This window comes from Empidonax traillii, unplaced genomic scaffold (assembly GCF_003031625.1).
Source record: "Empidonax traillii isolate 1590-97213 ecotype Southwest subspecies unplaced genomic scaffold, ASM303162v1 scaffold312:size2399984, whole genome shotgun sequence".
NCBI classification, from domain to species: domain Eukaryota; kingdom Metazoa; phylum Chordata; class Aves; order Passeriformes; family Tyrannidae; genus Empidonax; species Empidonax traillii.
The window spans coordinates 984,293-1,010,865 of NW_020955505.1; the positions used below are offsets into that span (position 1 = coordinate 984,293).

At 39.5% G+C, this 26,573-nt stretch overlaps 2 protein-coding genes across 5 annotated transcripts in view; one reads left to right on the top strand and one right to left on the bottom strand.

The window, feature by feature from the left end:
• CC2D2A (coiled-coil and C2 domain containing 2A) overlaps window positions 1–10,957 on the top strand; it is a 54,816-nt gene extending 43,859 nt beyond the window's left edge. For 2 of the 4 annotated variants that reach the window (XM_027891225.1, XM_027891226.1), the window contains exons 26-35: window positions 1,181–1,357; window positions 2,758–2,778; window positions 3,859–4,062; window positions 4,534–4,623; window positions 5,390–5,503; window positions 6,001–6,135; window positions 7,729–7,851; window positions 8,360–8,418; window positions 8,874–9,051; window positions 10,025–10,957. In XM_027891225.1, coding sequence (XP_027747026.1) covers window positions 1,181–1,357; window positions 2,758–2,778; window positions 3,859–4,062; window positions 4,534–4,623; window positions 5,390–5,503; window positions 6,001–6,135; window positions 7,729–7,851; window positions 8,360–8,418; window positions 8,874–9,051; window positions 10,025–10,213 — 1,290 coding nt within the window. In that variant the 3' untranslated portion in view covers window positions 10,214–10,957. The other 2 variants (XM_027891227.1, XM_027891228.1) reach the window with 2 other exon arrangements.
• Window positions 10,958–13,775: 2,818 nt separating this feature from the next.
• FBXL5 (F-box and leucine rich repeat protein 5) overlaps window positions 13,776–26,573 on the bottom strand; it is a 35,240-nt gene continuing 22,442 nt past the window's right edge. Inside the window, exons 9-11 of the mRNA XM_027891180.1 lie at window positions 25,542–26,264; window positions 22,643–22,791; window positions 13,776–14,421 (exon numbers count right to left, since the gene is read on the bottom strand). Coding sequence (XP_027746981.1) covers window positions 14,345–14,421; window positions 22,643–22,791; window positions 25,542–26,264 — 949 coding nt within the window. The 3' untranslated portion in view covers window positions 13,776–14,344. The remainder of the gene's footprint in view (window positions 14,422–22,642; window positions 22,792–25,541; window positions 26,265–26,573) is intronic.

Sequence of the window (26,573 nt, forward strand, 5' to 3'; positions counted from 1 at the left end):
TGAAGGGCGTAGCCAATAATCCATCTTTGAGGATTTCCCATACTGATGTCAGCCTCTGTTCTTCATACTTCTTGTTGATCTTTCTGTTGTAGAACCAGAGTGGCTCCAAAATTCCTGTCAGATGCACTCCTGTCTCTCTGTGAGATGTTGCAGCTTTTGATTCCCTAGGCATAGTGTGAGTGCCTGTATAGCTCTTCCCAGCAGTAGAGATTCTTTTCCTTTGAACAGGATTTCTTACAGAATTTGAAAAAGCATAATAAGCCCAGGGGTTATATCAAGGTGCATCAGCAATTAAATTTCAGTAGCAAATGAAGCATTTCATCATCCTGTTCTAATATACCACAGCAGAAATTCTGAGTGATTTATTTAGAGTTTTCTCCTATCAAAACTTAATTTTGTTCTTAAATGTTTGATGAGCCATCCCAGTGAGTCATCTGTTCCTTTTCCACATACACTGAAGATATCCTTTCCAGTAGCAGTTACCTGAATTCTGTACACATCTTTTCTCTTAAATCTGCGTACTTCCACTGTGGAAACCTGCCCAAGCCAGTGTGGGGCCTGCCATCTCTTGTCTCACACAGCCTTTCAGAAAGACCTTATTCTCTGTTTGTGGTGGCCGAGGAAGTGCAGGGGACTGGGGAACCTATAGAGCACTTCCATGAGGAAGCTGACTGCATGGGCCCAGTTCCAGTTGCACCCAAGAAGCATCAGCATCTTCTGCATAAAAGGGGTCCATCTGTGAGATGCTGGAGCACCATTCCTACATCACATATAGGCAAAGGCCTGTTGGTGTGATGCTGCCTGCAGAAGCCCAGTCCTGCAACCTGTATTTTGCCATTTTGTCTTTTTTTGGGGTAAACAGAACCATGTAGTGTTTGCTGTTAGAAAGAAAAATAGTGAAATGCTGGTACTCTATGAGCTAGTGTGTATGATTTCCATTTCACTAAACATTAGTGTTCATAATATGCAGGAGAGGCTGAAATCCAGTTGTAATTAATACATTAATGAGATATTTCATATTTTCCCCACAGTTAATCAACATAAATATCATATTCTCTTATTTTATTGTTTTGTAATTCAGAGTAATAATCAAAAGAATAAAATATTTGAACACAAGTAGAAATGAATGAACTTTTGCTTTCTTGCTTCTAATGGGAAGTATTTCTCTGTATTGCTGTAGATTGATGGTACATTTAAGGTCAATATTCCACCAGTCCTCCTCGGGTACAGCAAAGAAAAGAACGTGGGAATGGAGAGGGGTTATGACTCCGTGCGAAATCTGAGTGAGGGCTCATATATAACGCTGTTTATTACCATTGAACCACAGCTCATTCCTGGAGAGTCTGTCAGAGAGAAGGTAACTAATCAGTAATTCATCACACTCTTGCTTTTTGTTTCCAGTGGTGCAGTTCTTCTCTGAGATGCATATAAATAGGAATGCTTAGTGTACCAGAGGACACGAATGCCAGTACAGGAGTGCACTGATACAAATTCAGACTGTTTTATTTTAAAATTTTTAGCCCAGTTCAATTTAATTGGATGCACCAATAGGTGAGATGTACATTTAATACATGAGAGGTCACTTTGAGCAAGTATCTGGTTCCACTGTTAATAGAAAGTAAATTTGCATTCATTATCTGTGAGCATATAGTTTTTTGCTGTATTTTTGTAAATAATAAAGTATTCATGTGAGTGTTTGTGAACAGTGGACAAAAAGGAGGTGGCAGGTGCAAAGAGTATTTTCTTGCTTCTGTTCAAATATAGCATTTATTATTTATGGCTTCATGCATGCCTCCAGATCTTGAAGATAATAATTTCTAAACAGCAACTGTTATTTTTTTTTTCAGTTATTTGACTGAACCAGAAGTGCCTTACACTAACAACAATAATGTGTAGTTAAAATGCATACAGTGCTTGCTAGTTTATGTAACAGTAGGCAATGATTTTGAGATCCATACATCAAGGATGTGTGTTTTCCATGCACAAACAGCAGCAGTTCATTTGTTTCCAATTCAGTGCTACACTGGTCATTTATTAGAAACACAAGAGTAACTAGAGAGAAATGCCTATCATAATTTCTTTTTCAGAATAAGTATAAAATTGTATGATGCATTCTAAAACCCCTTTTTCCTGTTAAAATTATAGCCTTAGAAACTATCCGGTCCAGAATATCCAGAATATTAAGGAAGTACATTCATAGGTGCCTTTGAAAGTTAATTAGCTTTAATGATAAGATTATTACTAGGACTCAACACCATAAATATAAACCTAACAGCTTTGAAGTACCTTTAATAGATAACGACTTAATGAAGAGTTTCATAATCCTAATCTTCACATATAGTAATTAGTTGCTGGGAAAAAAAATGTGCTGAATTTGTAAGGTAACATATCTCTGTTTCTAGAAAGACCTGCCTCCAGTACTGTTTCAAAATAAAAATCATAGAAATTCAAATAAGGGGTGAGATTATTGTAAAATATTATGCACTGTATCTTGTGAATCTCAATGTCTTTAAATAAAGAGCAAATGTTCAGAACTTCTTGCACAGAAGCAATCTGATACTCAGTTTTTGATGGCAAAGACAAACTAGTTAATTTGCCATTCTTTCTTTCTATTCCTGACCTGTAGTTAAATTTGAAATGCTTGTGTACTGTTTTAGGATGCTAAGCATAATTTTAGTTTAATTTTATGATACCTTTTTTGTTTCTTTAATTATTTTTTTATCTCTTTCCTGCTCTGCTTCCTGAACCTCTATATAGATGAATGAAATGCTTAAGAAGGTACAATATTAATAAATCTGTTGAGATACTCCTGTTGTTCCCTGTTTAAGATTTAGCTTGGTTTTGTGCCAAGTCTTTCAGCAGTCTTTCTGCACTTTGTGTTACTTGACTGTGACATAGTAATTATTTATTTGCCAGTAATATTTGCAGTGAATTGCTACATTTAAGTTTACAAAGTGCCAGAGGCTGTACTTTTCTGCTGTTAATTATGGTTGAGAAGAATCACCACTGTGTGCCTTCTCTGCTGATCTGGAGGTCCAGCTGCAGGGCAGTGCCCAGCTGTTCTACCTCAGGTTAGCTTGAGAAGAAGGGTAAGAAATGACAAAAAGTGGCTTATTTTGAACAGAAATATTAGGAAGGATGAGCTTTAGTTCTCAGCACCGTTAGAAGTATACAAGGAGGTCTAAGTAGATGAAAAATACTATTTTGACTGATCCTAATACCTTTAAAAGATGACATCTCAGGTAACACACAAGGAAATAATTGTCATTGTTAAATAATTAATATATGCTTTTGAGTCCTACATTTGCTTGTGAAAAATCTCATCTAAAAATGTTAACATTTGAGACAAGTCGGAATTATAAGGATTCATCTAAAAATCACTGGAACCTTCTCTGCAAATATTTTGGCATTGCATAGGGTTGTCATAACCTCAGTTGTGGTTTTAATAGAGTGCTATGGGAATAGCATATAGAATTAGTACCCAATTGTTTATCTTTGAATTAATATGTGTTACATATTCATGCCCAGTTTTACTTGGCCATAACTTCTGCTACATTTTTCACTGCTTTAATAAAGCCAGCTTATTACAGGTACCAGGAGGTATTATAGCTATAGGTCATTATGGGCATTCATTAAATGCAAAAGATGCAAATTGTCTGATTTTCCATTGTCTAGACCTTTGCTATATGTCTGTAAGCAAAACTCAATTCTACAAGGCAAGTTCAAAATGCTATTAGAAAAGAATTTAACATTCCTTTTATGCTCCTGTAGATGGTGAATTAAGGCCGAATAAAGTAAAGACTAAAGTCCAAACTGTAAATAAAACTGGTTTTGTATAAATTCTACTGTCTTTTGAAGTTTGATACCCAAGAAGATGAGAAACTGCTCCAGGCAGCAGAAAAATATGAAGCTGAATGTACATCAAAGTTTCCAAGCCGCCAGTGCCTAACAACTGTAATTGACCTTGATGGGAAAACAGTTTTTATCACCAGATATATCAAACCTCTGAATCCACCACAGGAGCTTCTTGATGCTGTCCCAAATAGATCTCACACAGCAGCAGTAAGTACTTAAAAAAGGTAGTAAAGTCTCTGGGATACAGGTTTCAAGATACGTGTTAGCCTGTGCTCTTGCACATAAGAACATCCCAGCTCTGTGTGCCTTCTGTACAGCTACGCCTATTGTAAAGGAAAAACTGAACATGCAAAATAAAACAGTAAAGACTATGTGTTATACACAGTAAGTCTAACTATAATAATGTTGTAAAATAACATTTGTCTTCTTGATGGAAAAAATAGGTAAAAATAATGAGTATTATCTTTCAAAAGATAAACAATTATGACAAACCTCAATGGGAATAAATCATATCAGTCTTTGATACAAGTTCTGAAATGAGCTAGCTGCTACTGTAATGACCTTACTATGTTTTGTCATTGATACCTGTGGAAATAGCAATATTCTTCACTTCTGCTAAAATAATACAATAGTGTTGTGAATTGAAGGGGTGACTTGCTCTCTTTTGTTTTCTTGCAGGAATTGGTGGCTCGATATGTTGCTTTGATTCCTTTTTTGCCGGACACTGTGTCATTTGCTGGAATTTGTGATTTATGGAGTACATCAGACGTAAGCAATGCATTAAACAGAAGTTCTTTATCCTCTTGAATGTAATGTAACATCCTAGCAGCCCCTGTTTTCAGGGGGAGGTTGTACTAGATGAGCTCCCAAGGTCCCTTCAGACCCAAATTATTCTGTGATTCTGTTATTGCAAGGACTATTTTTCTTTGAGCCTTTTATTTCAAAGAACAAGGGCCAAAGCTTGAGAAAAGTTGTTCATTCTGATGTGAGCCAAAAATTTTTTATTTGATAGGTTGCAATTAGCTGAGAATACTTGGGGCTTTAAAACATCTCCTGTTTTTTCTCTTATAAACCATAATGGCTAGTCATGCACAAGTGAAAGGATGATAACTGATGAAGACTTTACAACTAGAGTTAAAATGGATCATTGTCATTCAAAGCAACTGTAGCAAAAACATTGCATGTAGTGCCAGCAGTAATGGGATTATTTAGCCCTCTCTGTCACATAAATCCTTTCACTTATAAAATAACAGCAGACACTGTTGATCACAGATGAAGTTATCATCATCTCAGAACTACTTTGAAAAACTGTCATTCTAAAAAATACAAAGACCCTGGTTCTTGTGATAAAATCTCAGATCTCAGGGATTTTCACATCATTCACTCTTTATCCTGTGTGTTGAAGCAGTGACCAATGCAAAGAACAGTTGCAAAGATCTGAGAGGACTGCTTGCTTCAGAAGTATTAAAAAAAATTATCAAATGTAAGTTGATAACTGCCTACAAAGACTTTTTTTTTTTAATACCTCAATTAGCAATTTCTTTATCTTCTGGCGGGAGATGAGGAAGAACACGCTGTGCTCTTGTGTAATTATTTTCTTGGTATGGGGAAAAAGGCCTGGCTTATCATTGGAAATGCCATTCCTGAGGTAAGAGGATTTTTTTTGTTCGGCCTGTGTATTAACTTTTATTCTGTGAAGTCTTTGGTTCCCACCAACAGATAGTTGTTTCTTGCTGGGATGTTTGTTCAGAATATTATCTAAATATTGCTGCTAGGAACTGATTATTTTCAGAGAAGAAAATAAAAAATTGAAAGTATATCTTAGTATAAATATCATCTTGGTTTTTTTCCTGAACCCCCATAGCTGTTGTCCTCATAATACAGTACCAAGCACCTGTAACCCTTGATTTGACCTTAACTTGTGGGCTGTGTATGTCTGATATTTCTCTGCCATGTAACAAAGAGCACATTATTATGTAAGTGTTGAACTGTAATGAACATGTAAATACTTCCAAGCAGTTTGCCCCAAAAAGCAATCTTAACCTTAATAGTAAAAATACAGTATTCTGAAGAATACAAAGCATATTGTCTTTGTAGCTGGTTTTCAAACATCTTTCTCATAATATTTTTTTTTTCCTTTCCTAGGGACCAACTGCATATGTATTAACATTGGAACAAAGTCAGTATGTGATTTGGAATCCCAGTACTGGATGTTTTTATGGGCAGTATGATACTTTCTGCCCCTTACAAAATGTGTACTGTCTGATCAGCTCTGATAATGTAAGTGTACCCAGTCTTGTCACATTTCTATACACGTAACTGTTAATAACTTTTTTTTTACCTTATGCATGATTTGTTCATCATTGAAACTGTAGTTACCATATTATTAGTGATTTTATTCAACCTTAAGTAGGTTTTTCAACTACTTTAAAATTAAAAGTATTTTTTAATCAGAATTTAAGTGGATCAAGACATCCATTAATATAATTTTCGTTGTTGGGTTTTACTTACATGTTTCCCAACTCGGATGTCTTAAGATTACCATGGTTTAGGTGGGGAGTAGTCATTTCTCAAAGGTAATAGTTTGCAGTTGAAATGTAACTGTATTACAAGGAGTTACTTAAGTTGCCCATTAACAGTGGGCACAGCCTGAATGGTCCAATGTGCACAAGGCAAAAAAACTACACTGATTTTCTGCCTGACATGAAGTCCTCCCATTTATTTGCAAATACACAAGTAATACTAGTGTGCATTCACAATATATTATTCACTGTGTGGCTGGAAACCCTCTGAGATTGTGAGGGCAGAGAGGAGAGATCACAAGAACTGTGCAGCTCAGGGCAGGTGGACAAAAGGCCACAGACTGTGGTGGAGCTGAGTGAGCTTAAAAAGAGAACCGTAGTTGAATGAAAACTGGAAGTTGAGTTTCAAAGTTTGCTCTTCAGTTTCTTTGGAATGCCATGCATTATGAGTTTTATTTTGGTTTTTAATCTTCTGGTGTTTTATTCTAAAAACAGATCATGACTTTGGATGAAAATTTAATATTCTAAAGTACCTTTATTTTAAGTGTCAGATTTTTCACTGAAAGCATTTTGAGGAGTGGTCAAGTTGTTGGGGTTTTATAAGCAGTACTAAACCTACAGTTAAGAAAAATGTAGCTCAGTTGTTAATTGCTGGAAGAAGCAACTAAAGACTGACAACCTGATCAGCTAACCTTGAACTGCAGAGTGCAACAACTTTCAGGGCAACCAACTCCAATCTACATGTGACTCTGAGCAGGTTCCACCAGCAGAGCCACACCACTTCATATCCAGGTGGGGCAGAACCAGCTGGGTTGTGTCCCAGAAGACTCTACACAGAAACATCGTCTACAAACGGTTGATCATTGATTAGCATTTACATATGAAGTGCTGGTACATTTTGCAGCTTTAGCAGTAGCTATTTAGAGATTGTTTAAACAAGAATCCTACGATGATTGCGTGCTCCAGACTAGGCCCACAGACCAAAAAGAATGTCTGTAAAGAAGGGGAGTGCAAGACATGGGTTCCACTTGATGACGAAATACACATAGGAGCTGTGTGTGTCTGCAACACCTGCTTGTTTTCTGCAAGATAAGCCTAAAATAGCAATGGTGCTGGGGTGCAGCAGCTACCAGGCATCAGAGCCACAGCAGCACTGGGCTGGGCTGCTGGAAGAATTTAATCAGAATTCAGAAAAGACTTTTACAGCAGTCCAGAGGGGTGGAAATGCAGCTCAGAACAGCAGAAGAAATTGCTACAGGAGGTTATATGGTATTTCATTGCTATGTAAGTGGAATGTGTTCCATAGCTGGGATTATATGCTGAAGGTTATAACAAATTTGCTTTCTTGTAGATTTGGTTCAATATTCAAGAATATGATTCCCCAGTAAGGATAAATTTTGATATCAGCAAACCGAAACACTGGAAGTCTTTTTTTTCAAGAAGTTTGCCATTCCCTGGTCTCAGCAGCATTCAGGTATTGAAGGATCTACTGCTAACTTGATTTGACAGTTTGAGACATCACAGACTTGGTATAAAGCAGCAGACCAAATTCTTTGGACTTGTATGCTTATTTATGTAATATCACTGGTTTTTAAAAAGATTTCCCGGTCATGCCTTTAAAAGAAAGGAAGCAGGAATACTGCAAAAAGTTGGTTTTATACAGAATGAATGCTCTTGGCCTTTAACCGTCCATGTAAGATCTCAGGATAACAGTGAAGTAAATGGGACAAATCTTTTACACAAACCTATCTAAAGTAGTAGCCTGGTATTAAAAAGAAAATGTCAACTTTCATTTTATGACTAAGGCGGCATTACACACAAACATCTCGTTAATTTGTTTTATCATGTCTCTACTAAGGAATAATTATTTTAGCATAACTGTCAATTCCTGTGGGCATCATCAAGACAGAAATACCTGAAGTTACATTGTTGTACAGCTAGAAGAAATTGCACATTTTAATGTTTGTTTTATTTATTGCTAGCCTGAAGAATTAGTTTATCAGCATTCAGATAAGGCTGCCGCAGTGGAACTACAGAGCAGGTAATTCTGCCTCCAAAACAAATGCTGTCAGTGCTGATACTAAAGCATATTCACACCCCTGTCCTAAAAACCTGCTTTGAATGCTAGGAATTGAGAATAGCCCAAAAAACCCCAGAAGCTACCATTCCAGGGTTTTTTTTTTAACTCTCCCTTTTTAATAGGGATTGCCAGATAAAAAAAACCTGATCAATCATTGCTCTACAATTTCCCAATGAGCAAAAAGCTGTGGAGGGATGAGAGGAGTGTGAACTAAAAAGGGGTTGAAAGCCCCTGGCCCTCCATTGACCATGCAGGCACCACACAGCTGTGCTGGAGTTGCTTTTCTGCACTTCCAGTCAGCACTAAGTTTAACTAAGGTCATTTATGTCCCCAGAACCTGTACTGTCTGCCAAGGGAGATCAGCTCAGATGTCCAATAAATACTAGAATTGTAATAATCAGTCTATCTTATTGCAGGATTGAAAAAATATTAAAGGATAAGATTATGGAATGGAGACCAACACGCCCAACTCGTTGGAACAGATATTGTACCTCGACCCTACGTAACTTTTTGCCGCTGCTGGAACAAAACCAAGGCAAAGATGTGGAAGATGATCATCAGGCAGAGCTGCAAAAACAGCTGGGAGATTACAGGGTACAGCTGTGAACATAAATGGCTTGTGCATAGTACAAGAATTTAAATCCCTGGGATTTAAATTGCCACTCTATGGTATAGAAGTGTCCTAAGCTATTTATTTCTTCTACTATCAAAATTCACAGGAGCTTTTATACCAATATTTAGAGTGAAGGGAGTGACGATCTGTTTTATTTCACTGTAATGTTCAAGATAAAAACTTTCTGCTGAACATAAAATGAAGAATGTAAAGGTAAATCGGCTGCATTGTTCTGGTTTTATTGCTGCACCACAGCAGCCACTGCTGCCGCTACATAAACACGAGTGCAGTCTCCCAGCACCAGCTGCTCAGGAGCTGGCTGGGTCAGTCAGAACCTGGCTCTGGTGCTGACTTGTGCTGCACACTTGACTACTTACAGGTGCAGGAGCCCACATAACTAACATGCTTTTCTTCAGTTTTCTGCTCTTCATTCTCTGAAGATGGAAAAAAAATGTTCCAAAGTGTTCCCTGCAGCCACTGGTGTACCTGTGTGTTCTTCCTCCACGCTGTTGGAACGGCCTTCTGCTTTCCATGTGAAACAGCTGTGGTGACAGCACTGCACACAGCTAGGGCCGGTTCCAAAATGAGTTGAGATTTCAGTTCCTGTTGGACAGGAGACACTGGCCCTCTCAAATCCTCAGCCAGAACACAGTGATTTAAAACCAGCCAAGAGGCAAAAACCAGTGAAGTTCTGCTGTATGTGTTCATTAATGTAACCTTATTCTAATGGATTCTAAACATCTTCACTTCAAACTTATTCCAGGCTAGCTTCTGACACTTCTCTTTAATCTGTCTTATGTGAAAGAGGGAAGTGGAATTAAAATACAAAAAAGTAGGCTTTTTAAATTGCATTAGCAATAGAAAAGATAAATTTCCATGCTCAGTAAAACAGGGTTTTAAAACTATGTATTACCTATTCTTCTTACATGTTTTTTCCATTTGTCTTTCTCCCAGGTCTCTGGATTTCCTATTCATATGCCATATTCTGAAGTCAGACCTTTAATAGAAGCGGTACACAGCACAGGAGTTCATTCCATTGATGTTTCCAATGTTGAATTTGCTCTAGCTGTGTATGTTCATCCTTATCCCCAAAATGTTCTCTCCGTATGGATTTATGTTGCTTCACTTGTGCGAAATGGGTAGTACAGAGCAGTCAGAATACTGCAAAAAATTTGCTTATATAGGTGTAAATGGAACAGATTTTTCTCACTGATGATTTGAGCTATCCCAAGTATTTTAAAAATCAAATGAGAACCTCATTTTTAGGAGCTCTATGTGCCCTACAAGCACTGCAGATACTACTTATTACTGCTAAAGAAGATAGCATAAAATTCCATTACTAATAGGTGATTTTTATACAGTCTTTGATAGCTCCGAGTGGGACACCATCACACAAGCCCACATATAGTGACATTGCAGAGTAAAATGTCTCCTTGGAATCCCTTGAAGACCTTTTTTATAGCTAGTCAGTTTATTTTATCTACAGACCTTCTTCCTTTTCAAAGACACTTGTAAATAAAAATAGTTTTCCTGTACCTTAGTTCCTGAATGTTTAGCCATGAAAAAATTTCATGTACCAAAGCACCATCAGTGAAGGCCATACTTTGATTTTTAAGATGCTGCTTCATATCCTATTCCATATTTTATGTCTGTATAATGCCAGCACCATTTAGAGGTGTAAGACAACATTCTCTTAAAAAGACAAAGAATTTAATAAATATTTATACAAAAACTTAAGTGGAAGCTCATTTCTTTTAGACAAAAATTTGATTAAATTACTTTGGAGTATGAAATCCTTGTCTGCAAGTTGCCAAACTTGCAAATAAAAGATTATCAAAAGACTTGTTTACTAAAAATTAAATTCAGTTATAATAATGCAAGTAGTGGTGTTAACTGTGAATACTGATATAATTATATATTCTTTTCCTGCAGTTACCTTGCTAATCATACTCTTCCAATGACAGTTGGTTGAGCTCAGGAAGAACATTCATCAGAACATATCAAAATGAAGATTGCTCTTGAGCCACAACTTAATTTAGTTCAGAGTTATCTAATAAATACTAATAAAAAATCACAGAATCACAGAATGGGTCAGGCTGGAAGGCACCACCGTGGGTCATCTGCTCCAACCTCCCTGCTAAAGCAGGGTCATCCTCGAGCACATTGCACAGGATTGTGTCCAGATCGTACTTGAATATTTCCAGTGAGGGAGACTCCACAACCTCTCTGGGCAATCTGTTCCAGTGCACGGTCACCCGCACAGTAAAGATGTTCCACCAAGAAGGGCCGGACTCCATTCTCTTGGCACTCTCCCTTCAGATACTTCGAGACATTGATGAGGTCCCCTCTGTCGTCTTTCCCCAAGGCTGAACAGGCCCAGCTCCCTCAGCCTGTCCTTGTAAGAGAGATGCTCCATTTTTGTTGCCCTTTGCTGGACCCACTCCAGGAGCTCCCATGTCTCTTTTGTACTGAGGACCCAGAACTGGACACAGCTCTCCAGCTGTTCCTCACCAGGGCTGGGTAGAAGGGCAGGATCACCTCCCTAACGCACCCTGGGATACCAGTGGCCTTCTTGGCCACAAGGACACACTGCTGGCTCGTGGACAGCTTGTTGTCCACCAGGACCTCAAGTCCTTCTCCACAGAGCTGCTTTCCAGCAGGTTGGCCCCCAGCCTGTCCTGGTGCATGGGGTTACTCTTCCCCAGGTGCAGGACTCTGCACTTGCCTTTACTGAATTTCAGCCAGTTCTTCTCTGCCCATCCCTCCAGCCTGTCGAGGTCCTTCTGAAAGGCTGCACAGCTCTGTGGGGTGTCAGCCACTCCTCCCAGCTTTGTGTCATCAGTGAACTTGCTGAGGAGGCATCAACCCCTTCATCCAAGTCACTGATGAATAAATTAAAGAATACTGGGCCCAGTATTGAACCTTGGGGGACACCACTCGTGACAGGCCTCCTACTGGACCCTTGCCCCAGTTACAACCCTCTGGAATCTGCCGTTCAGCCAGTTCTCAATCCACCTCACTGTCCACTCATCCAACCCACACTTCCTGAGTTTGCCAGTGAGGATATTGTGAGAGACAACAGATTCTTGATTCAGATACTGCTAAAACCAGGCAGACAATATCCACTGCTCTCCCCTCACCCATCCAGGTAGTTGTTTCATTGTGGAATAAATCTGGTTGGTCAAGCATAATTTACCTTTAGTGAATCCATGCTGACTACTCCTGATCACCTTCTTGTTATCCATGTGGATAGAGATGGCCTCCAGAATGAGGCATCCATCAGCTTTCCATGGATCGAGGTGAGGCTGACTGGCCTGCTCTGTGGGTCCTCCTTTGAACACCAGGGTAGCATTTGCTTTCTTCCAGTCCTCAGGCACCTCTCCTGATCTCCACGACCTTTCAAAGATGATCCTGAGCAGCCTCACTACAGCGTCTGCCAGCTCTCCCAGCACTCATGGATTAGAGTCAGGGGTTGCCACCACAGGTTCCCTCCCCTCTACAGACCTCCACCAGGAAGGAGTACATTGTCATCACATGATGCTTTGCTGAACACTGATGACAACTCCTAAATTTAGTCCATGGTGTATCAGCAGTTGATTCAGTCCCCAGCTGTGTCCACCAGTCTGCACAGAAAGCATCACCCACCAGCAAGCAGAAGCTCCTCTTGCTGCATTTTCCCAGTCTCAGAAATCAGAGTTCTGGAACAGGGACAGATAAAGCAAACCCGCTGTGTACCTTGTTACCAACAGCCTCAGTCAGCCTTGCACAAGCAGCATCCATCTCCTCTAACCTTTAGGCACCAAACTCCTTTCAATGCAGCTTACTTAAAGCAACAGTTGCTGGATCAGTGGTGTCCTTGGATACCCCTTCTGTAGGCTTCAAACTGAGCACTGAACATTCCACCTCTGGCCCACAGTTACCTCTTAACCATGACCAGCCAACTCCACACCCACTCACTAGTGTTTTTCTTACCTTACTCCTCTTCAGTTTTACTGGGAGCAAGATGGTGTCAGAACTTGCAGTTTATTGTAATCTCCAGCTCTGCCTGCAAGCTGACTTCCCAGACACCAAGAATCTTGAAAGCTGCTTAGGTCACCATGACTGGTGTCCTAAATAAACACTCCTCGATAGAATTTATCCAATTAGGAAAATCGGTAAAAATTACTAGCTTCTATTGTCAGCTTTAAAAATTAGGCAGGATAGCAGGAAGAAACTCTGCCTTCTACAAAAGCAGATACCTGCCCCTCCTCTGCTGAAGAAAAATCCAACCTGAAACTGTGCCACTCATGAGTAGGTGGCCATTAAAGTTTACAAATTGACATGGGCTACAATACTCACTCCCCAAGCAGTGGGCTCCATCCCCATACCACCACTTGTACATTAATTACTCTTCTTTTCCTAGCAGAGGTTTCACTCATCACAACAGATTCTCTGCCTCCCCACCAGTTTCTACAGTTTAGAGAGGAGTCTTTTAACTATCAAAGCAAGGGGGAAAATGTGTTTTCCACAGAGTTCAGATTAATGAAAACTGACTTCCTAGCACAGTCATGGGAACAATAAACCCAAACCAAACCTCCCCCCATGTACTGCACAGTTCACAGCTCTGCAACCGCCACACCACCTACTAACCCATCCAATCTCTGCGGCTCCTGGCATGGTTTTTTATACCCTGAAGCACAGATATTCAACTGCTGCATATTTTTTTATTGGTGGGAATGTTTTATTTGAGTATGTTTTTCAAGCCCAAATACAAAACCAAATGCAAAAGGAAGGTGGCAATTTCCCTAATTTTGCAACATAAAGAACAACTTCAGGATGAGAAGAAAGGGGAAGAAACAAGGCTCCTAAAGATGTATAATTGTTACCCAAATGCAAACAATACAGTTGAAATTCTCTGCAGAGGTTTATACTGTACTTACGGATTCAAAATGAAAAAGAAAAAAAAAGTCCCCTAACACAAAATAATCCAGTAAAGTATATTTAAGTGCCAAACTTGAAAGAAAGTGGCTTAAAAAAAAAAATCTGAAGGTTTTCCCATATTCCCCAAATTATGTAAAATAAAACCCAACACCCTTCAAGCCAAATGAGATTGTGAGATTGTTACAACACTGTACAGTACACTCATAATTAAGATTTTGAAGTTGTGGGCAGGGTCAGGCTAATATAACAACTCTCACTCCAAGGATTGTTAACACAAGATGCGAACTGTAAGTAAAGTGCATGAAAGGAAGCCTGCTCAGCTAAATGAAGTAGACAAAGATCAGAAGTCAGCGGTCATTCGCCAGAGCGGCAGCAGGCCCGAAAACCACACTGCAAGTTCTGGCATCCACTGGCGGTTTCAGCATGAGGACCTGCATAAAAACAAAAGAAATGTGAAAAGAAGAAAAGGCCACTTGTTTAGATTTACAATTCTTGTAACCTGGTGATTCAGAAAATGTCTCCTTTTTTTATGATGCACTACACTTCACTCAGCACTGTGAAGTCTGAAACGCTACCAGTACTGTCATAGTATAAAACCTCAGTTGAAACAGGTATTTTTCAAGATATTTTTGCTCCAATAGCTTAGTGCCATGAAGGTAATAAGTTCACAATGACACAAATACAATAAGCAACACTAAATGAGCAAGTTTAAGCAAGCTATCACAGTCAGCTTTCAGAACTGGGTGTATTTTCACACTGCGTATTTAATTCCCATTTTTCAAATTCAGATAATGACAACATGGCTTTACCAAACAAACCATACTCTCCCAAACTATTTCCACTATAATGGGAAGAGTTTTTTAGTTTGGAAGGTTTTTTTCGCCCATGAACACTTCATGGTTGGCCAGACCTCTCACATACTCTTGACTGGAAATTCAAAAACTAAAGAGAAAATCACCTTTGTATCACTGCAGTCATCAGAAGCCATAAGGCTAAAAATCAGCAATTCAGAAAGAAACAAGTTGCAAGCACAGACAGTACAAACCAACATTGTAATTCTACCCACCTCCACTTACCTTCACTTACTGTTATTCCTTTAATTTGAAATGTTAAAGTGATCATGAGATAAGAAACTATTATATTTATTAATACAGGATTTTATTTTCTACAGCCACCTGCCTGCTTTGAGACCCATTTACATTCAGGCTGGTTGAACTTCGGCACCCAACAGAAACTGGAGGTGGGTTGCCAAGTTAACTCAAACAAGCTGGTAAAGACCTAACCAGGACAACCCAAAATTCCCCCCTTTGTACATTACAGTGTTTTTAATGTGTTTAGAAAATACTAACAGAATTTTGTAGTGAATAAGGGCACCGTGCCATGTCTAATTTCCCCCTCCCAACAGTAATTTAAAATCATAATTAATTTTCAAGAATCTGGTGTCTGAAAATCAGCTTTATGCTTCATGCCACACACCAATGAGCAACACTCTATAAGGTAATTAAGATACGTGAGACTGGATAAAAAAAATCTGAAGCTATAATGAAGGACAATTTTTACAGTATGCAAAATAGTAAACTTTTCATTTGTCAGTAAACTCATTTTCCTTTTCAAATCGCTTTATTCACCTGAACTAAATTTTGATCCTCCAAGTCACTTACGAGCTAGAGTTTGAAAGCTTCTTCGTAAGTCCTTTAGAAAGGAGACTCGGTGCTTCTGAACAGCTGGTTTAGCAGAGCATGTTCTGTGCAGCAGCATTTTCCAAGCCGTAGCTGACCTTCCCAGCATTGCCACAGCTAAGCAGCACAGCAGTGATTTTGAAGCAACTGTCACATTTCTAGCAAAATGCTTGTTGACAAAACGTACAGAACCACAACAACCCAAGGAAGGGAATACTCAGTACAATTCAGTATTGTTTTCCATCCTTTCCTTGCTCGTTTTAAGAATGTTACTCCTCATGCTCATAACTGGAACATACAAACTGCCTGTTCAAATCTGACCAATGCTCAGTCTAACACCACCTTCATCACTGGCAACATCAAGGGTTACCTAGGGAGATGGCATAAGCCTATCAGCCACACCTCTTATGTTTTTCCAGCATCCCTAACTTTTGTACAGCAGGACACTGAAGTCCATTTCCTTTAGTATTTGTTTATGGTTTAGTTGTGCATGAAGATTTTTTAACCTCTTTTTAAACTTGCTGATACTAATTCCTTCCACAATTCCCCATGGGACCAAATTCCAGAAGTTCACTACCCTATGCATCTGCTTTAAATCAATCATCTACCTTCTTCATCCACTGTCCCTGGGCTCTAACACTGCAGAATCTGGAAGTTACCATTGCACATTCACCTCACCTACTGCTTTCTCAGTTCTGTGAAGTCATCCCCCTTTTCAGCCCTCTCATTCCCAGACTGAAACATTCCAGCCTTTTGAGAGTTCAGTTCCCTATCTTTTTAGCAGGCCTCTTCTGTATCTTCAGTAACTCCATTACACACACTCGTCAAGATGGGGAGACCAAAACTTTGCAGTACTCCACATGTGAGTGCCCCAAGGCTTCCAGGGCCGTGCGGCAGCACCTCTATCTTGTTCTTACCACCCTGACGATGCGTAACATTGGTGGGTTTTTTGGCTGCTGCTGCAAACAGGAAAGATCTCAGAATTAGCACCAACAGCTCTCTGAAATCATTATCTCCATGTTGCAACTGCCAGCTCTGAATTCAGTTTCATGCAATCACGGTTTGATTATTCCCAATCACACAGACATATAACAATACACACATCTATACTGAAGTCCTGGAAAACATCAGCACCAGTACCATTACCTGAGGACTACTCAGTACCACTCAAAACCTTGGAAATTACTGGGTGCATTTCTTACACCGCAACAGCAGTGGAAATGCTGAGTAAGACTAATCTCAGCACAGAACTCTTGTGAGAGGAATGGGGAGAAAGCTGTCACCCTCCCAGGTTCCTGTCCATCCCGAACAGTGACAATTAAGCCCTTCCCCTTCTTCCTATCCTTTAATTAGCTTTCAGTTTTTATATTTGAACTAGTCTTAGAGCAACCTAAATTTTCAAAAACTTTGATACTTCTAAGTAAAAATGGTATCATCTGAAAAGCCTATGTGTTCATTTCCCAATTTATGAGGCACTGAATTACAAATAACATTAAGCACATTGCAGTGAAATTTCACCCTTCTTCCCATGCTGCATTTTTTGCCCCATGTCTAATTCTCATACCATCACTGACTGTCCTTTATAGCCTCTGATAAAGAACTCTGATGAAATGAAATATTCAGGGTTCAAACACATCTCCCAAAATCTGTCCCCCTGTATTCTTTCTGTGTATTCTACTGTAGCATATGGAGACAACTCCCATAATTTGGGGAATATTTTATGCTCTTATTATAATAAGGTAGTAAGTGTCATTACTGGTTGTTTCAACAGTAAGGCTATTTGGTTATGACTTATGTTTTGACATGTCAGTTGATCTCCTTCATCAGGTCATTTATCTCCTCTATAAAAGTCCTGATGCTCCTTAGCTTGCTTTTTTTACATTGATACAGACAGGAAAATTCACATGCTTTGCTTCTGATAGCCACAGACACTGGGTTTGTTTCCCTAACTTTATTTACTACAACTGACCTTTGGTTGCATCTCTTCAGTTTCCTCATCTCCAATTTTCCCAATCTTTGCTGCTGACCTCATTTCGGCTGGACTGTTTTTGCATTATCTCTGTTTAAACTCAAATGGCCTCTTCAATCTTTCCAAAAAACCCACTCTCTCCTGTTTCCTTTGGACTCTGTATACAAGGTCTCCAATTCCTCTCACCTCACCGCTGCACTAGGTTAAGCAATATGGTAACTGCATACAGAGCCTTCTATATTGTCCACTCTGATGGTCATTTCAACCTAACAGTGGGGATGAATCATTTTCATATAATCACAGAATGGTTTGGGTTGGAAGGGACCTTTAAAGGTCATCTAGTTCCAAGCCCCCTGCAATAATCCAGGACATCTTCAACTTAATCAGCTTGCTCAGAGCACCATCCAGCCCGTCCCTGGGACGAGGTTCCCACCACTTCTCTGGACCACCTGTTTCAGAATCTCAGCACCTTCATTTTGCCATTATCACTTCTAGCACAGCCCAGTTAACAATGCATTTCATCTTGGAGCACACTGCTCCACACAGCAACTTCAGGAACTGTGCATGTTCTGGGGACAAGCTGATGCTTTTGATTAACTTTGCCAGTTTTGATGGGCACATAGAGCAAAAAACCACTGGCTGTTTGCAGGGTCAAGTTCTGGCTCATGTGATAAAACATCACAGCAGGGAAGATCCAGATGCCATCACCACCAGACTTAACAAGCAGCCCAAAATTTAGTCCTTTAAAACAACATGCAATGGAAGTGTGGGGAAGAAACTGCACATGGAGCGGGTCATCCAGAGAAGTATATTTCAGAAGAGTCCCTGTCTTTCTACTGACTGTGAAGGCTTAATGAGTGCAAGCAGTGAAGTGCCTAAATTAAACGTGTTTTGGGTTGGTTCACCTGGGAAAGCAAAGTTAATCAGGTTCTCATCTAACCTGCACAGTCTACGTTACTGGTTTAGTTACTTGTAAACTGGATTACTGTAATGCTCACCTGATTACTCAGATGCCTGGGTGACTCAGAATAGAGATGAGGTCTGTTTACTCATGGTGAACATATAAACATGTTCGGCAATGTAAGAGAGGAGCAGAGCTATATGATTAATCCATTCTGTTACATGTATTAGCAGAAAAAAAATAAGTTAAAATTTCCTAGAAAGAAGTTTGGCATTTCACCAGGAATACGTGACAGCACAGACCAAGAGCAGGGTAACTGCCTGCCACCACCATATTCCCTCAGTCACTTGTTCTAGTTCTTGTCTATGGCAGCAGCAACATTCATGTGCTTTACAGCAAGATGGAGCCCTGACTCATCTAGAAAAAGAAAGAAAGAAAAAAAACATAAAAAAGGAAGCTTTCAGCTATCTCAGGTATTGACTGAGTTTACCAAGTACCCCACAAAGATTAATGCTGGCCACAAGAAGACAGTAAGAATGAGCTGGGAGGAACACAATGGAGGGAAGGAGAGACAATTTCTTTCACAGTCACCACCAGCAAGAGGCTCCGATTTGATGGGAATGTAGCAACAGTAATACATTACAAGTATCACAAGATCACAAAAAGTAATCAAATTAGGTTTTAAAAATATATATTTATATTTATAAACGCATATAACTTATAAATACATAAATTAGCTTTTAAAAATATATAGAAGCAATATTCAATTCAAATCTGATTTTACTAAGTGATACTCTCTATCAGCCTTTGGTAAAGTTATACTTAACAGACATTAATGAGAGCACCTTGGTCATCTGTAGAACTTAAAGACTGAGACCAAGCTCTCATGATCCAACAACACTCTAATTCCACGTAAATCTGCATGCAGTAGTCCATACACGTTAAAAGAAACTGCAAAGTCTTGTCTCCACTGCTGACAGATCAACTGTGACCAATGACATTCTAAAAGCCAGAAGTGTGACTCATCAGAATCACAACTTTATTTCATTTATGCTCTATTTCTTTAATTACAGCACCTGAGAACAACATAATTAAAAAGAACTCTAGAAAGTGAATCATACTTAAAAGCTTTGAGGAACTACTCCTGCAGAAATTAGGGAGCCCTACTTTTCTAATCCCAAAGCTGACAGCACTACTCCTGGCTTTGAAACTGAGAATGCAGTCAGAAGAATGGACACAGCTGGACAGAACAGCCTTAGGAAAACAAAAACTTCTCAGTGGCAAGAAGTAACTCAAACATTAAACTCCTCTTATTGCGTTCAGTGTGATCTATAGCCAAATTTGCTTCAGATGTTTAAAGAAACCAACAATTAGAAGGGATGTATACTGACTTGTTTTCAGCTGCAGCTGAGGGTTATCTAACCCCAATTCTCCAGCATTGTGCAAAACATAAGGAGAGATCCTAAACATTAGTACATGAACCAAAAACTGAAGTCAAACTAAGAGTAAACATAAAATAAATTTGGAACTGCGCACAAATTCATGGTCTCTGCTCACAAAAACTGCACCATGTTACGAGTACGCAACAGCAGTCCAAGACTCAAACCCACACTACCCAACCACAGCTGCTCCACCATTTTACTTTTGTGCTATTAAAAAAGTAGAGCACTTGCTGAAAATGCAAAAACTGTAACCAAATGCCAACCAAACAAGTTCTGCAAGCCCTCCACAAAGAAATTCCAACAAAGATGTGTTGTGTGTAAGGGGTCCCGTCAGGATCAGTGTTTATAGAAAAAAAAAAAAGCTGAAAATAGGTTGCAGGTAAAAGTAAAGCCCTTATTCACAGGCAGATGACAAAACTGTATCTTTATTACTTAAAGATGGCTACATTCCATGCTGTTTGCTCCGTTTTTTTTCTGCAAGACCAACAGGTTTTCCAACACGATCCCAGAACATGCCTCCTTCCCCGAAAACAATCACTGATAAGCTGGTGGGCAAAGAAAATTATGAAATTATTCTCTACATGCATGCTTACAGGTCAGTAAGTGCAGCAGTTAGTAATATAATCTATAAATGTGCAAATAAACAAACAGCTTCAGATATGGATTGATTTAAGCAAAACAGCTCTCCCTACGTTGCTTTAAAAATGTCAAATGATATAGAAATAGCTGTTGTAGGAATCCTGCTGCCCACAGGGTGAAATAAGGCATCAGTTTCACACTGAAGAGCCCTACCACAATTAAGCTTGATTGAAAATACAAGGACCAGCATCCAGATAAAACTGCAGGGGATTCAGTTATAAAGGTTACTTTCCACTGAAGAATTTTGCTTAGAATACCTCTTTTAAGTTTTTATCAACTTCATTCTTAAAGAAAACAGCAACAAATTTCTGAGATGCCACTACTTCTCAGTAGATGTGAGAACTCAGACCATTACAGCCTCACTGTCCTGTCCATTTCTCTCTACAGGAGACACTGTTGATCCAAAGGCCTGCATGATGTTTTATAGAACCAAGCAGAGCTTACAGGCTCACAGCTTCCAGCCGGCAGTAAAAGGAAGGAAATAAACAGGAAGAGGATCAGGACAACTTTACAGAATAGTTCAAAAATACTCTGTTTAAATATAAATAATTTCTTGAGGTTACTGTGGAACAGCCAAGCTTTAAAGTGGTGGACTCACACAGAGATTAGGGTTTTGTAAAATAATACTAAGATGACAGTGTATTTTAGGGACAAGGAGAGAAACAGGACTGTTTGAAGACAAACCAGAAGATCATGTCTGGTATTACTGGTAGAAATATAAACAGAGGAAAAGTAGCAAGGAATTAGATGTAAAAGGAAAAGGCTTTTAACTGGTCTTTCAAGACATCTTTAAACTCAACATTAACGCAGGAAGAAGAGTCAGTGAAGTGTTTTATAAAAAAGGAGCTTTAAAATTTTCAGGTTGAAATGAAAGACGGTAGAAAATAGGTTTCTAAAAGCTGTAGTCTAGATGGAATGGAAAGAAGTAATAAAAGGTAAGTGCCTCAAAACAAACAAACAAAAAGCAGTAGTGTCAAAAAAGTGCATAAAGTGCAAAACTTATGGAACTAAAATATGATTTAATACTTTCATTTCTAATATTAGGATCCATTCCAAGTGCATTATCTTATATTAGTTTCAATGGACTGAATACCCAAATATCAGTACAGAAAGCTCTGGCATCCGGTGTCCTGTCTGGGACTACATCTCAATATGGATGCAAATTATTGAGCTGGACACCATGAACTACCAGGGAATACAATCTTGTTTTACACACAATTAGATCTTATAATCAGTTATTATCCTCTTTTTCCCTTGCCTTCTGTTGCACTTACCTGTTTTAAATTCACACATGGAATACAAGTCACACCATGGTTCCCATCTGTAATCCTATGAATGCTTACTGAACCTAACCTAATAGACTGAATTCCAGTGTGGTGAACACTGAAAAGACTTGCACCATGAATGTGTTTCATGCATTTATTGAGATCATCCTTCTCCAACTTAAACCCATCTCTAAGTTACTGACTCAAGAAAAAAAAAAAAAAAAAAATTACATTTTTCATAAGGCCATATGATGGGAGGATCAAAAATAACCTATACCAAAACTAGTGCCATATGAGAGGTTTGCATAGCAAAGCACAAGTCACTCCTTTCCTAAAAATCACTGCTTTGGTACCAACCTAATGAAGCCTCCATCTGAGATTATGACCATAAAGAAAACACACAACTATATGGTTTACAGGGAACATATGGAGAGAGCAAGTGTGCATTAGCAGCTATATGAAGACTTACTTTCTAGCCCCCATTACTTGCACTAAACTAAGTTACAAGACATAGGGACTAAAAATGCTTTCCTAGGTAATATAGAACTCTACTAGTGTCAAGGAAAAAAAAAACATAAAAGAACAAATGGAGAAAAACTGACTTAACAGCTGTCATTTCATAATTAATTTGTGAAACTTAGTGCTACACAGCCATTTTAAAAAAGGTGGGGTTTTGATGGTTGTCTTTGTTCTAAAGTGTCCTTAAACCAAGCATCACTCCCCAGAAAAGCATCACATCCTCATAAAAAGACATTACCGTTAATGTTGTCACAGTAGTAAAAGTGTTCATCTTTTAGAGAAGGACATGCAGAAACTAAATCCTGCAGGCCTGCACCAGTTACAGTGAGACACCCCGAGAGGTTCAGGTGTTCCAGATGTGGCAGTCCTCCTCCCAGAGTCAATGCCCTGTTGACAGACAAAAGAGACATGTTAAGAGCCCGCACAGCACTAGACTGACAAGCACTCCACTACATCACCCAGTCACAGACCCAATTGCACCTTATAACAAAAAAAATACACCTCTAATAAACCATGTAGTTTTAAATATGGCAGTTTCTCTACTCTAAATAGGGGGATCACCCCTGAAGCTGCTAACAGATCTGAAAAATTAAATGATTTCTCTAGAAACTAACAATTCCTTCTGACAGACGTAAATGGTTAATCACTTTTTTATGAATGACACCAGAGACAACCATTTCAAAGAACTACCAAGCTGTTCTTCTCCAAAACACCACTGATCTAGGCAGGGCTTCCTAGATGATGTATGTTCTTCATCTCACCCTAAAAACGTAACATTGGTTAAAGTTATTTTCGAATCCAGATTTGTGTTTTCCTAGAACTGACAGCAGAGCTTCTCTCTGCCAACACACCTTATTAATCAAGTGGAATTCTCTGTTTTTTCTCCAAGCGCAAGAGAATTTGGCTGCTGATGCAACAGGCACATGGATGGAGCACACCTGAGCAAATACTTCAAGGTAGCCTGCTCATTTCTCTGAGACCTCACAGAGCAGCCAGCGCAAGTTCAAGCAGAAACAAGCTCCCTCACCTGAAAACAACCACCAAGTTTGAATCACCAAACTGCAGATTCAAACCAGGACATAAAACTGGAAATGCCTTCAGAGCATATACAAGTTCCTCCTGTCAGCAGGCAGAAGTAGAACTGCTGACAACAAAACCAGCTATCAGGTAATGACTTTTCTACGAACTTGCAAGTGTTTCTATTAGGAGGTTTCATTTTCTTTCCTCAGGGACTCCAACTATCTGGCAACTGCAAGACGCACTTGTTTTAGCACACTTTCAGCTCCTAAATACTGTCTTTTACCCTAAAAGCACCAATGAGAAACAAGCAACACAACTAAACCCTTCCCATGACTCACAGACCACATTTCTCTTTGGTCCCAGATTACTGAGTCATGAAAAACCAGACCAGTAACAAACCAACTACACAAAGCACAACCTAACCAGCACCTAGCAAAACTCAGCAGTACTCATCCACTTCAACACCCAAAGAGCAGCAAGCTCCAACACAAAGCACAGATATCTGGAGCTCACTCTAAGCAAGAGTAACACTGGCGAGTGAAAGAGAGTAGGAAGAACCACCGCAGAGACATCTGAACAGCTGGTACCTGTGAACATCAAATGGGGACAAAATCTCAGGAGAGACAAATCGACACCAGCAGCACCTCACACTATTTCTCAATTAACTACAGCAAACAGCACAGGTATGCATGAAGCCTTCCCACTCCCAGAAGCTTTAATTAGCTCTAAGTGCTGCAGCACACTTGATCAGGCAGCTGCAAGTGCTTCAGCCTCATCCCATTTTCAGTATGAAGCAGCAATTACATTTTTCTGACACAATACAAAGTATCAATGGCAAAAAATCAAACACAGGGAATTCTGTAATCTTAATATTCAAGTCAAACATTTTATCTCCTCCCTTAAGTGTTATATGGAATCCTATTTTACATGTTCTGCACATACAAAATTATCGTAGAATCATTTGGGTTGGAAAAGATCCTTACGATCATCAAGTTCAACCATTAACCCAGCACTGCCAAGTCCACCACTAAACTATGTCCCCAAGCGCCTTATCTATACACTCTTTAAATAACTCCAGGGATGGTGACTCCACCACTTCCCTGGACAACCTCTTCCAAAGCTTGAAAAGCCTTTCAGTGAAGAAATTTTTCTTAATATCCAATCTAAACATCCTCTGGCGCAACGTGAAGTCAGTTCCTCTTGCTACCTGAGAGAAGAGACCAAGTCCCACCTGGATACCACCTCCTTTCAGGGAGCCGTAGAGAGTGAGAAGGTCGCCCTGAGCCTCCTTTTCTCCAGGCTAAACAACCATAGCTCTCCACGAGACTTGTGCTCCAGATCCTTTACCAGCTCCACTGCCCTTCTCTGGACTCACTCCAGCACCTCAGCGTCTTTCTTGTCGTGAGGGGCCCAAAACTGGACTCAAGGTGTGTGCTCACCAGTACAGCGGGAAAATCACTGCCCTGGTCCTGCTGGTCACACTGTTTCTGATAAAAGGCAGGATGCCATTGGCCTTCTTGGTCACCAGAACACACAGCTGGCTCACGTTCAGGCACTGTTGACCAGCACTCCCAGGTCCTTTTCCACAGGGCAGTTTTCCAGCCACTCTGCCCCAGCCTGTAGCGCTGCCTGGGAATGTGCAGGACCTGCCACTTTGTCTTACTGAACCTCATACAACTGACCTTGTCTGATCAATTCAGTCTGTCCATAAATTATGTCATTATCCAGACAGGTAAACAGATATTACTCCAGTTTTACAAAGTTTCAGTTGACAGACATAATGAAAAAATTGGTGAGTCAACACAATTGCCTAACAAAAAATTACTAAAGATCAAATCTATAAGCATTAATACTGCCTAGAACAACAAATTCACAAAAATACTTGACTTCAGAAGACAGATCTGAAAGATTTTATTGTTCTTAAATCTCCAAAAGAAAAGCTGGAGTCTAATACTATAAATATTTTAAGAAGCAAAGACCACTTAAAACTTACCAGAGTTTCCTCAATAAAAATGTTTCTACTGAAATCAATCAGGCAGATTCACCCCAGAATGACCCAACAAATACAATCAGAAAAAGACATAGTGCAGCAAAATACCTTGAAAATGTCTCCTCACCTGAGAGCACGGTCTGTGATCTGGTAACATCCTGACAGACTGAGAAACTGAAGAACTCGTGCAGTCTCTTCATCTGTTTTTTCACTCCCAGAGTATGCAGAGTCTTTTTTCTCTGACTGTTTAGTCCTTATTGGTTTTCTACACAGTGCAGAGGACTCTGGAAGTGCTCGAATAGTTCTTAGTGCTGTCCCAGCACAACAAAAGGAGTGACCGCAGTAAATCAAGTCAGTAGAAGCACAGTGCTGCTGCCACCCTCTAGTCCTTAACCCATAAATGTCTCTACTGTAGCACGATGCAGAACAATTAATATGGGATGTTGGTTCCATAAGACAAAAGCCTTCGACATTTCTGTGTCTCCACTCTGCAGCATCTTCAATGTCAGCTAAATCATCTGCATCCAGCATCCACACATAAGCAGAACTGAAACTGTCCGAGCCGTCAGGTCTAGTCCAATGCTGCTCACTGCCTCCTCCGTCAATGAGGTTTTCATTGCTGATTTCATGCAAACAATTATACTTCTGGTTGGTCTGCAGAGTAATCTCTTTGTTTTTCCACGAAGACTTAGCATTCCTGTTTCTGCAGCTTTTCAGGGTACCTCTGGTATAATGAGTTGATATGATACCCAGTGCTCTGGAAATCCTCTCTATAGCCACATCTGTAATTTTTTCACATCCAGACAGATCAAGGTGGCGTAGATTTTGACAATAGCCAACTGAAGACCAACTGAAATCAGGAAAAGAAGTGTTTGGTTTGTTGGTGGTTGGGGATTTTTTTACGTTTTGTTCAAAAATAGTTGTTAAGGCTAAATATACAGGAGTACATTTCACAAGTAAAATACCTATACTAATTTACAGAATATTTAAAAAAACTAACCCAGAGTGGTTACATTTGATACTCCAAGTGCTGTATATATGCCTAGAAAAATTATGTCTAAAGAAATGTGATATCAGCCAATAAATCAGTAACAACCTGTATTTCTCCACATACTGAGACTTTAAAGAAGTCCAAACATGCCATACATTGAACAAATTT